This window comes from Catharus ustulatus, chromosome 10, assembly GCF_009819885.2.
Source record: "Catharus ustulatus isolate bCatUst1 chromosome 10, bCatUst1.pri.v2, whole genome shotgun sequence".
Classification (NCBI taxonomy): Eukaryota; Metazoa; Chordata; class Aves; order Passeriformes; family Turdidae; genus Catharus; species Catharus ustulatus.
In genome coordinates, this window is record NC_046230.1 from 9,365,208 (window position 1) to 9,378,568 (window position 13,361).

At 39.1% G+C, this 13,361-nt stretch overlaps 1 protein-coding gene across 12 annotated transcripts in view; it reads right to left on the reverse strand.

Moving 5' to 3' along the window:
• Positions 1–13,361, reverse strand: part of DOCK10 (dedicator of cytokinesis 10) — a 120,521-nt gene that overhangs the window by 26,940 nt on the left and 80,220 nt on the right. For all 12 annotated transcript variants that reach the window (XM_033068471.1, XM_033068469.1, XM_033068475.2 and 9 more), the window contains exons 24-32: positions 12,727–12,845; positions 9,984–10,053; positions 6,874–6,987; positions 5,697–5,768; positions 5,150–5,296; positions 4,019–4,102; positions 1,279–1,375; positions 692–736; positions 60–235 (exon numbers count right to left, since the gene is read on the reverse strand). In XM_033068471.1, the coding sequence (XP_032924362.1) occupies positions 60–235; positions 692–736; positions 1,279–1,375; positions 4,019–4,102; positions 5,150–5,296; positions 5,697–5,768; positions 6,874–6,987; positions 9,984–10,053; positions 12,727–12,845 (924 nt within the window). The remainder of the gene's footprint in view (positions 1–59; positions 236–691; positions 737–1,278; positions 1,376–4,018; positions 4,103–5,149; positions 5,297–5,696; positions 5,769–6,873; positions 6,988–9,983; positions 10,054–12,726; positions 12,846–13,361) is intronic.

A 13,361-nucleotide genomic window follows, 5' to 3' on the forward strand; every position in this document is an offset into this window, starting at 1 on the left:
GTTTCATGTATGTTTAGGTACTGCAGGAACTAGCAAATGAAAAAGAACAGTTTCTTTACCGGCTCTGCGTAGCGATCATCGAAGGAATGTTTGGCCATCAAGTTTTTAAGCACAGCCAAAGCCAAGTGCCTGATATCCTGGTCTTCTTGCAAGGCAAAGCCAACCTCCCTCAGCAGGACTCCAATTAGGAAATGCTTACGGCAAAACTCATTAGTCAGTGTGTACTCTGGAATGTCTTGGAATAGAATGGACAAGAATGTTTAAATTAATATTTAGGTTACATACATCCTACCACCGCCCCTTCATTTACCAAATGTTCAATCCATTGTTAAACCTTAATTTCCTGGGTCTGACTGCCTCTTTCTGCTTCTTCAGTTCTCAGAATGAACTAATCTAATATTATTATCTCTTGAAATCATGCAGCTTTTATTATTTAATAATACTAAGAGATGAATTATACACATGTTCCCACATGAGAATCTCAACTGTTTGCTCACTAAACTACTGACTTCTTGGAGGCACAAAGTCCAAATTGTTCCCATATCCTAAGTTAGAAGAGTTCTAATACACAGAGATCAAGGGCAATTCCACTTCTGAAAATGATAAATAACTTTTGTCTAAGATTTGCCACAATGCAGAGACAGTGACCAAAGTAAAATTCTGCTCACTTATGCAGTCATATTGCTCATACCTGATGTTCGATACTCCTGTGCAGATTCTGAAGGCGTCACAGTGTCTTCATTTTTCATAAACATAAGAAATTGGGTAAAAATAATGCACTTTTAAATTATTTGTAAAGAATATTTTACTTTTTAAAAAAATTGACTCACATTTGAACTAAAAGGCTTCTACTGTTAAAAAAAGCCCTGAGCATCAAAACTGAACTCAGTTTTTGATGCTGAAAACTGAGGTTAAAAGGAGATGAGAGCCATTGTTTGAGCTGTACCTGTTGAAATCCTTTCCTAGTTCACCACTTCCCAAGGCTCCTGCAGTAGCCTTACTGATCCAGTAAATCAGCCATCACAAAAATTCCAGTTAAAGCTTCCAGTGAGAAGCTTCCACCTCCCACCCCCTAAATGAGCTGCCAGAGGTTGCATTTATTTACAGGCACACTGAAATGATGCTATTTTTATCACACTGCTCAAGTACCACACCTGAAAAGCTGATTGGGGCTTCTGAGCCTGACACACAGACATGGATCTTGAGTTATTTATTTTCTGCTCTTTGAACCTCCCAACAGCTCATTGCTGTACAGAAATCCTCCTGAGGGAGCCTTACCAGGAATGTTTGAAGACCGTATGGGCAGGCACAGAGGGATAAAGTGCTCGTGGTGACAGACTTCTTGGAGAAAGTCAAATTTGAACTGGTGTAAAGTCTGAAAAATCACAACAGGCAATTATTCAGTTCACATTAAAACACAGAAAATGGTGAGACAGAGTTCCACTGCTACTTAGCTCTACATCAAACTTCACACTCACACCCAACAAAGAAACCTTAGAGCTTGTTATGCCAAGCTGCACAAACAATAAACGTGGTTTTCATCTCTGTTACCAAAAGAATTTGTCACAGACAAACAAGCAGTTTGGATTTGTAAACTATGATTTTTTCATTGAAGATGTAGTGATAAACCTAAGATTGATGTAAATTAAATACTTAAGGTATCCTTAAAGCTACACTGGGTCTTTTGATGACATACTGTAGCATTGAATCATAGTGAAGTATCACCTTCTCCAGTCTACAGAAATTCTGAACTATCACAGTTATTATTACTTTTTTTTTTAATACAGTTTCAGCCACACAGGTCCCAACTAGAGCTTAATGGCACTAGTGAAAACTTCCTCTGTTGATGCCAGTGAGTTCCACCTCCAAGGGATTTGGGTAATATATAGCTTTGATATTATTTCTTTAATATCTCCCTTCAAAGAAGCCATCCAGATAATTTTTGGAGCCTTGCACCTACCTCAAGGATTTATCATTCCTTCTGTAATGATGCGACATTGAGATATAACGATAAAAATGTGTTACTGGAAATAATGTATTATTTCCATCATCTCATCTCATTGTCCTCAGTGGCCAAGCAGTCATTCTCAGCCATCCAGCAGCAGGGTTACTCTGAATGCCCTAATGCTAGAAAGCACTTGTAAAAGTCTTTTAATGTGCACTAAAATGGAATTGTTGCCTTTCTGCTGCCACCATCAGGCTGGGATACCTAGAACATGTACTCGTGTGAGTCTACCAAGTAGGGGATGGTAGGGAGTTCTCCCCTAAAATTTTTTATTGTACCATAGTACCTCTTCAGGAATACAGCATGTTAGCCAGACAGGCTAATGGCAAATAAAGAAGTGAAACATCTGAAATGTGTTCCCAAGAGGAACTGTGACATTTTGAATGAGCACAGCAATGAACTGATTTCTAATGAGGTATTTCAACTTTTGAATAAATGTTTCTCAAAACAATATTTAAATGTCAAAATATGGAATACCATAAGGGATATTTCTATAGAACAGAAATTATATTGCTTCACCCAGAATTGCAATAAATTCAAACTGCACTGCTACAGTGATACAACCACTAGATATTCAGGTAACAACATACACTTAAATTTTCTGAAAAGACAGGTCAGACTGCATTATCTTTTTCTTTGATACATGATCTCAGTTAAAGAGGCAAAAAACACACAAAAAGAAATCTTGCAGTACATTCAGAAGACTGACTCTTGCTTAGGATTGGACTGAAATGAAAATGATGCAAGGTCTCTCTCTCCTTGAGGTCAGAAATCTCTGATTTTATTTTGTGACTATTGTTTCCAAGTGCCACAAAGCCTGCTGCAGCTGCACATCTGTCACAACTCCATGGTGAATCCGCTCCCACACACGCTGGCACATGGATCTGGAGGGATGCTGGCAATGCTCACACACTCACTGCCAAGAAGGTGCTAAGTACTACTCTGCACACTGATTAATCTCCGGCTTTTCCACTGACCATTAATGGGCTTTTTTAATTAAACATCTGTTTCTCTGGTTGAGTGTATTTAGGGAAGTTCAAAATGTGGAAACAGTTTTCAGATTGCATAATATTATTTAGAGAATTACAGACTTCAGGCTATGACATTAATAACTGAGAGACTCCATGCTACAGCTGCTCCAGAGATGAAGTGAAAGACCTGAGTTCAGAAGGAAGTTGGTTTTAGTAAAAAGCAAAGCAGACCTGGAGTAATCTCATTCTGTAGAAACAAATGCACATATTACCAGATAAGAATTATAAAAAGTTAATGGACAAAAGCTTTGTGAGTTTTTTGGGGAAAGATGAATCATTCAAAGTGTATATCTTGACTACATTGTGTTACTATATATACTCAAACTCTGGCATGGAAGAGAAAAAGTCTGTGACTCATCCTGGTGGAAGAAGAACAAAGAAGTCATGCTGAATAATTCGGGAACCTCTTGCTGTTTGAAATTTATTTTTCAAAATAGATCAGTGACTATTGCAGGTATTACAGAAGAGATTCAGACTGCAAGGAATTTTCCTCATAGCCAGCACAAACTAATTTGGAGCAGATTTGCCTTCTTGCATCATCAATGAGGTAAGAGCATGGCATTCACACAAAGTAAAGATGCTAAGTCTCACTTGAGTTTAAACAATGATAACTTTTTCATATGCTCTTACTTTATTCTCCTCAAAGAAAATTACTGCCAACTTCTGATGATACTTACAGACAAGTGTACTTTCAAAGAATTAAAGCTTAAATTCAGTCTTTTGGATTCCTTGGTCTGAGCAGAGCAGAGTCTAGTCTTACAGGTCTCACTGAGGAGTTGTTTGAATGTGGCTATTTACTCCAAGAGAAGGGGACACATGGAATAAACCCAGGAGGATTTAATCCATATTTACTCTAAATATTTTTACTTGAGTTCTGAGCCTGGTGAAATCATGGACTCATAAACAGTTTCAATACAAAAAATATTTTGCTAGTCAATCACTTCAGAAAAAACAGACACAAACAAATAAATCAGAGCCATACCTTGCTATCTCCAGTTCCAAACATACTTATATAGTTGTTGACCATCCTGAACACAAATCCACGATCCATAAATGTAAAACAGCGCTAAGAAAGGAGGAAAATGAATTACTGTTTTATAGGAAAAATACAATACATGGCCTCAGTTACCTGGCTGATCGCTTTGTGTCACCTGTACACTGGAATCATGTGCACAGATGAGATAAGTCTTAGGCAGGTCAAGGAACATCAGGGACCTGGTGAATGGCCCTTGATTTTTGCATTTATTTTCAGTAATAAATAATTAATCAAACTTTTCATTGTCACTGTGTCTGCAGCCCAAAGTAACCACCACAGTGTAGAGTGCACTTGAGAAAGCTTCTCCAGTGGCAGTCACTCCTGTTGGCAGCACTGCATCCATCACTGGAGCTGGCAGGTGATGGGAGCTGAGCTGAGCATCTCCCCCAGTGACAGGGCAGGGACTGCTGAGGAGTCAGTCCAGCCACAGTGCTGACTGTCTGAGCTGTGCTCTCTCTCTGGGACAAAGTGTGACACCATTGCTTCATGGTGAGAACACAGCTCTTCCTGACTGGTGGGGCTAAATAGTCACAGAAGATGTAAAGGTTTTAAGGGCTTTGGTTCTGCAGTTACTGACATGTTTTGCTTGCAGAATCAGCCCACAGGGTAGAGAATGCAATCTTGAATTCCCTTCCTCTCTGCAGCTCCTGAGCTCTGCAAAACTAGCAAAGCCTTCTGCTACACACAAACATGATCCCTTGATTAGGAACAATTAATCCCACAGTCGTTCAGAATTCCATCATTTAAAAAAAGAATATCAGCTTAAGTCTAACTAAAGTCACATTCCTTATCAAATGTTTTTCCCATTTGAAAAGAATGTAAGAATCTGCAAAACTTGACAACTTTGACTCTCTAAGAGCACAGACAGAAATAGATTACAATTGCTTTAGAGCAGATTTACATGAAGCTTTTGCATCCTCAAAGACCAACTGAATAATCAGTTACCACTGAACTTGGAAACTGAGCCATCTTCCACTCAGAATTGGCTTTACTGCCTTTGACTAGACTAGACTAGTCTGGAATTTGTATTAAATATGGGGAAATAAGTGCATGTGCTGTAATGACAGAACACCTCACCTTGAGAAATTTGGCAGTGCTGCAGTTTGCATTCTTGGTTTCCTCAAGAGCATCTTTGTACTTCCAAACAACATGGTCTGCCAAAATCATCACAAGTGTGTCCAGCTCAGTTTGAAATGACTCTGGAAACCTCCGAGTTCGAGAAATCTAAGCAGGGAACAGATCATCAACTTAAGAGTGCATGATGCTGCACATCAAACATTCAGGCCAAGAATAAAGTCAGTAAACCACAGGCCATTCAACATAGAAGAGAAATACTCCTAGAGTTCCATGGATCCATTCTAAGCACAAACTCCAAACAGAAGAATCTGGTGCATAGGAAGGTGGGAAATATGTCCTCAACCTATCCTCTATGTACGTACAATCAAGAACAGGTTGGAGCCTAGCAGGTAATATAATGATTTTGTGGGTTGACCAAATATTTTACCAAGTATCATAGGATTTATTTTATTGGCCAGTCAAGCAGTAAAGTTCAAGTATATACGAGTGTATTTGCCAGGATTCTGCAGTCTATATTTTCCCTAAGAGATTTTGTATATAAACTTACCTTGGTTTTGTTTGTATCAACCAAGTGCTGTGCCATTGATTTTAAGATGACTGAAAAGAAGAACCAGGAATGCTGTTCAAAAGAAGGAAAAGAGTGAATGAGTAATGATTACCTGATAAATACCTTATAATGCATTACCACTCCTTACAGACAGATTGTCTGTAAGATTGTCTCAGTAATGCACGGTGATAAACACCATGTGACAAATAAATTTAAAATCTAAGTGCCATGGATTTGAGTAACAGTGGGTCATGTCCTTCTGAGAGGTGAAGCCATCTCAGGCATTTTGTCACTGTGGCTTTTTGCAATAAGGAGGCTCCAAGCACCACTCCTACAAACTCCCCATTCCTACTGAGCACTGTCTTCATGGTTTGCTTGCAGGGATCTGGCAGAAAGGTGTGATGCAGAGAAATGCAGAGAACTGCAGAGAACAACCTGATTTGTGAGTTCCATCAGATGGGTAACTTGGCACAGAATAAGATGATACTTGAACAGAGTGGTTCTTCAAATACCATTTGAAATACTGAATGAGTACAGATTAATATCTCTGGATATATGCAAAACAAATATACTCCAAAAACTTATACATTAAAAAAAAAACCCCAAAACACCCCACAACAAACCCAATGACAAGTACTTTTTTGTAGCCCAGGGTTTCTGCAGGTTTTCTGGTTTTTTCAGACCATAATTTTGCTAATAGCTCAATAAAGAAAATCAGAACTGGTTCATTTTAAACAGGAGAACACATTTTTGCCTCTGGGAAGTCCTGGGCTGGACTGGGTAGCTCTTCTACCATAACTCAGAGGCCCAGGGACAGACCTTACAGATGTATGAATTTCATACAGATCAATATCTTCCCTGCATCTTCCAAGTTAAAAATCAAAACAGAGTATCCTAAAACTAATTGCCTACATCATACTGTGTAAGAACTAGGTCTCAGGTTCTGACTGAGCTGTAATAGACAGGAGGAATTTTATTATGCAAACCACAGCATCTTGAGATATGTGTTATGCTGAGAACCTGCAGTAGCTCTGCTAAATCTGACTCTTGAAACACTGCAGGATGTGATTTGCACAAAGGTCACACAGGAAAAAGAAAGAGGACAAAAAGATAAGTGAGTTTCAGGCAGAGAACCAATAGGAAAACTACAAATGTGCTAATTCAAGCTATCATTCACCTTTAAAACCTGTTTCACAGTTACTTGTTCATTTGACTTCAGCAGCCCAGTGATATTCTTGGATAGCTCCTCATGGACAGTTCTTTCATCAAGTGATTTGGTCCTGAACACGTACTGAGGAAGAAAGAAAAAAGGAAAGCTTTCACAATGTGCATTAAATAAGAAAAAAAAACCTCAGTAGGAGATGATAAATTATTTGTGTACCACTAACAGCTGACAAACTTTGCTGCAAAAAGATCTTGACTGAACAATCCATTCACATAAAGTTTAATTTCCCTGGCAGCAATGGCACATCACTGCTCCTCTACAAAACCTCAGTTTTGAACATTGTTGATTTCAAGTTTCATGTGAATCTAGGGAAAATTTTGCTTAAAATCAGCACTATGATTTACTTTTCAATAGATATCAGGATCCTGACACCTCCAAATTGCCTTTCAAGCCATTTCACCTGGGAAGAAAAGAAAAAGCCAGCAGAGGAAGTGTGGAGGGTTTTCACCCACTTAATCCAGGTCACCTTTCACCTTCCTTCCTTCCAGTGGCAACAGCTACTCAGAGCTGGTAACAACTCTTCATCCAAAGGTGTAGAGCAGCAGTGCAGCTGACTGATGGGCAAAACAACACCCCTTGTAGAAACTGAGCCCTCAGGGGAGGAATTTACCTACCAAGTTACTATAAACCTACCATGAGTGTTCAATAGTTTAAGCTAATAATTTGGTACCACTGCACCTTCCCTAAAGTAAGAACTCTGACAGGGCATCAGTTGGGATCAAAAATCTTTTCAATATAACCAGGTTGCCAAAAGAAACAAACATCTCTTGAAAACAAGTAATTAATATTCTGCTCTGTTTCTACAGCAGATGCCATAAGCTTCTCCCTGTGCAGTTTGGCACTTCTGGGTCCAGTTATTTAAGTCAGTGTAATCTCACATTATTGCTGCATTGTGAGTCACAATTCTTGACTTACTTATTCCCAAAACAGCATTTGTAAAGTAGGTATTTGTTTCCTTATGGATGGAAAACAAAGAGATTACCAGTTATTGGGTTTTGGTTGCTGCTGGAAATGAGAAAACAGACCAAATTGATTTATGGTGTGAGTTAATGATCACCTGTAGTTTCAAAGATTATTAGCTGGCCATGCAGTAGATATCTACTGCAATTTTGAAAAGTTATTGAGTAGAAAAGATTTTAATACCTGGTTAATTAACTACATTTAGATGTTACATTGGTTATTTATTTTTGGAGACTGAAGAGCTCTGCTGGAACTCAGCAGAATTCTTCTGTGCTTAAATTGGGGCACTTGAGACTAAAAGCGAACTACTCAGAGGCTGAGGTGCACAACCTGTAAACACATACATTCATAAAGTAGGAAAGTAAATCCATGCCATGTAAATATCAATCAACAGTTGTCAACACTGAAATTAAAATGTTTTCCCATTTATCAGTCTAACAGCTACCATGTTTTCATATTCCTACCCATGAACATGCTAAAATCTCCAGTTTATCAGGACTGTATTTGCTTTCACTTTATTCCTAAAGTGAAACATCTCCCTCCAAATAATACTCATCACCCACAAATGAAATGTACTTTCTAAGGGCTACTTGTTGCACAGTGAAGCAGGATGTCATTGCAGCACTCCACACAACTGTTTGTCTCAGTTTCTTTCCATCACGGTGGGGGATCTCTCCATTAGTTCTGTCACCACTGACCAGAGCAAGACAAGAGACAAAGCAATGGCAATATCTCCTTCAGCTCTTTGAATACCCTTCAGTTCCCCTCTATTCTGCTCTATGAAATACCCAGATAAGTCAGCAAACAGAGCACTCACAGCAATTACAAATTTCTCGCTACGGATTCATCAAGCGTGACTGGAACAAAATTTGCCAACTCTCTCCACTGCAATTAGAGGAGAGGGAGAACAATAAAGGCAAGGGAAGGGAATAATAAGTGTAACACCCTTAATGGGGTTCACTTGTCTATGGATTTTTCTGTCCATGCCAGTAGATACAGCTAATTTGTGCTTCTGTTTATAAACACTGCTTCATAAAACTCTCAGCTTATAAAGCTGTTACCCAAGTGTATTGATGATGAGATAGTTGCTGGCCAACAGCATTGTTCATACTCTTTTAATGGATGTCCAACTGATAGAGATGGCAAGGAGATCATCTTTAAAGAGGTCACTCCTTTGCTTTTTAAAATAATACTACAGATTGTCCTGAAGCAAGTTCCATACCTAACTGTATATATTCTAGTCTTCAAAGCAATAGAGAGTTAAAAAAGGCTGAAGAAATAGGGAAAAGACACAGAATGTGAATTCCACAGATGAGAAAAGAATTTATGTACAACAGTACATGCAAACAACGAGGGATCTTGAGACTAAAATAATGATTTTTATAATCAAAAGTTTAGTTACAAAGAGATATAAAGCCATCTGGCAACCATGAAGAGCACCCAGAAGTACCTCCTTCACAAAAATTGCTACTTGTGGATTCTTTTCAAGGAACTGAAAGGAAAGGGATTCAAGGGGATCACCTTACAAGGGCAACCTGTACCTGTATGACATAGATGGACAGAAATTTTATAGTGCTAAATCTCATCACAGTCAAGAGGAGTGCTGCAGACTGAAAGCAGCATCAAATCTCTCACTGGCATCTATCTAGATGAAGTTTCATGATTTTTCATGTTATCTCTCCCTTCTCTTCTCTCAAACCCTGCACAGTGGGAAATTCTCCATTTAGCATCATTTCACAAAGACTGACCCTACACTCCTAAAAACTCAGTGGTAGTGTATTTGCACCAGGTTTTGGTTCTAAAATATGAGTTCTAGCTATCAGCTGAATGCACTGCAGCTTCTGTCTCCTGTGCTTGCTCAGCTTGGTGTTACATGGAAAAAAAAAAAAGCTGCAGCAGCAGCGACCTGAGCAGCTGCTTGTCCTCAACAGAAGAGTTTTAAAATTTCTTAACCAGAGTCTCTCAGTGGCAGAAAGTTATGATGCTAATGCAGAAAAAGCTACAAACAAGTACAACTAAGAGTAAACAGGAAAAAACCCCACAAAGCCACCAAACCCAACCCATCTCCCCACAAAATATTAACATTCCAACACTGGCCATACCGTCACATAAGAATTGATGCAGTTATCTAGTTGTTCTTCATGGCACTTGGCAACAATGTTGGTAAGAACTCTGCAAGATAAAAGAACCAAAACTGAGCTGTTTTGTGTCACACAGCAGAGAAAGTCTACCTGATACTCACATTGTCCTGTCCTTGTAAGTTCACGTCAAACAGTGCATGAGGGACGTGATCCAAATGATGAATAATGTACAAAACCTGTCCACTGGGAAAAGCCAGTCATTTCTTGGGCTTTCCACTCACTTGGATTGTGCTGTTCTAGATGCATTTGCTTAACATTGCATCCAGTGTTAAGGATAAGAACTGTACTGTTACCACAACAAGAGAAAATATTAACTGCCTGAACTTCATCCAGGCCTTGGAGACTTTGGGATAACAAAAATTAGAATACTTGAATGAAACAGAGAGGCAAGAGCACCTTTCTCCAGGAATGCTACTAGCTAAGTTCTCTCAGGTCTTTGTAACAGTGCAAATCCCCTGATCATTGTTTATGCTGGCACAAATCAAAGACAAGCACAAGGCTGGGTTGCAGCACTGTCTGCTCATGTCCTGGGGCTCAGCCCCAGCACCCCAGAACTGCACAGCAGGGAGAGGCCACAGACAAGTCTGGGGATCAGCAACAGGGAAGAAAATTGCCTGGATCACACCAGCATTCACTCTCAAAACCTGAGCTCCTACAAACAGCAGGAAACAAAATGTAACTAGGTAAAACTGATAATTGCAGCAGTTTTCAATTTATATGTGGACCATCTTTGTTTGAGATCATCCTGTTCCAGAAAACAGAAATCTAGGCAAGAAGTCTTCAACTTGACCAATCCTTTCCTTTTGGCTATTGGGAGTTCATTTTTTCAGGATACTTACTAGAGAAAAGACTGCAATTTTATAATCTTATTTTTATGTTAAAGAATTTAGGGATAGGCATAGTAACAATATGACTAAAACAGACTAATAATATGCCTAAATGTGGTCCACATCCAAATACTCCCTTTGACTAGCTTAGTGATTTGAGTGACTTCTGGCAATTCCTATTATCGTATCCAAAAGCTGTCTAAGTCCGTTAAGTATTTTTAATTTATCTCATTTCTTGCTGTTAGTAAGAGAAGTAAAACTTGTAGCAAAACACAAAAGCCATGACAGAATTAACTGTGCCCATTCTGATCTTTTAACCTTCATTCTGATTTGAAACTGAAATGAGTTCTGGCAAAAACGTGACAGGGAGATGATGACACAACTGGGCCCCCAGACAAGTAAATAACCATGGATATAAAAGGAATAATGTTTTCTCCACAACACATAAGCCAATCCATGCTCTCATTCTGTTGTTGCTTTTAGTAAGTTCAACACAAGCTGCTTCAAGCTATTCAGAACGAAACACAGTGTGCATATGTAGGACACGTCAATGAATGACACACAGCAGACATGCATATTCCCACTGGCATCAGCTCTGCCAGCATAAAAGACAAGATACCACACATGCTAGAAAAACACTGAGAATCCTTCTTTTTTTTCCATTCTTTTTTTGGGCCAGGTGTGTGTATAGTCAAAATTTGAAGCAAGGAAAAAAATATAACATCCTTCCATTTTTCCATCTAATCATTAAAACTGTGTTTTAAACAGCTGCTTCTTCTACAGCATTTTTCCAGTCAGTTAACTGATGCTGAAATTCTACCCTGGAACATAATTCATCATTTTCTCTAGACTTAACATCAGTTGATTTGCTGGCCACAAAGATGTCCCCAGCAAAGGTCTGCTGGCCTCTTCCCCTTTAAAAACAGTGCACAGGGATGAAATCACACACACTTATGAGGAAAGGATCTTTTAATCCTCCTACCTAGCTGTGGTAAAAACAAACTTCACCCTGAAAAATGCCATGATCCTTTGACAAAGCATGTTGAAACTTAGCTTTCCAAGGCTAAGATGGGGAACTCTGCTTCCCTGTTCCTTTAAGTTTCCCTAACTAATTGTTCTTCAGCAACTAATTCTGAAGCACAATCTCTGGAAGGAAAGAAAGAATACTGACAGCAGATCAGTCTAACAGAGCTGCAGAGGACAGCTGTAGTTTTTTCCTACTAGCAGTATTGTAGTCCCCATGTTTAGCTGTAGGAGAAAGTACAACAAAAACATCACTGTGGCCATAAGTACATGCAACACAACTTTCTGCCCTCCTGCAGAGACCAATAATAATAATCTCTCCAGATTTTTTTTCCTGCTGTCCTGATTAACAGCATCAATAAAGACAATTTCATTATGTGAGGGGTGAGAGACTCAGCAAATCATTGCAGTTGTTTGCCTGCTCTCTGGAAAATGCTTCTATAGCTTTTCAGTTCTTGCTGATATAGTCTAATTAAAAAATGCTCCTGAACACTGTGACCTGGTTGTTTGACTCTGCACTGGATGCAGCAAGATGCTGAGCTCTTCCTGTGCTGAACTCCACATTCTCAGAACCAAACAAACCAGAGCTGAAACCCAGCTTTGTCAGGAAGCTCTTAGCTGCTCAGGAATGAGACCTTTCCCTAGGATTGTCTCAGGGCAGACAGACACAACCGCCATGGTCAGTGATTTCCAGCCACATGACACCAAAACTTCCATGTGTTATTTGCAGAGCCCAGGGCTGAGGGGAAGCAGCATTCTCACCTATTGGAGTCTAAATGTCATAGAGCAGCTATAACTGCTCTAACACCTGCATTTGAGAGAATACTGTACAACACACAGGAGTTACCAGATACCTGGTCACAGCTGTAGCAACTTCATCATCACTGTTTTGCACCAAAACCCAGAAGAGCTGGTTCAGGACTACAGGAAGAAAATTCATAATCACATGGATCTTCTCAATCCTCAACAAATTCTGTAAGGGAGGTAAAAAAGAAAGTGAGAGACTTCCAATATAAGCAATGAAAGCTGACAGGTGCCATGCAGCTTTGCTGCTTCAGCAGGTAAAATGCAGTCCAGCCACTGGAGGAAGAAAACAGTCCAGCTAAGCAGAGAACTGGTCCCTATGAAACCACAACTGTAGGTATTGTCCAAATTTCAGAATTCCAGTATTTTGTGTTAAACTGACTTAAGGGCAGGGGGAAAAAAAAAGAGAGAGAAAAACACAAACCATTTTTTATATTTCACTAAGGGTACTATCTAGGGACAAAAAAAAAAGTGAACTAATTTACAAATATACATTTCTAGAGTTTTTTAATTTGTTTTTTGTTTGTTTTTTTTCCCCCCAGAGATCTGATAAATTCAACTTGTGGCTACAATACTTTTGTTATAAGCATAGTGGTAAAAATTAGCATTAACATGCTAACCTGATGTTTTATCTTCTCTAATCAAGAAAGGTGTTGAGCATTTAATAAAAAAACCTAATAAACTC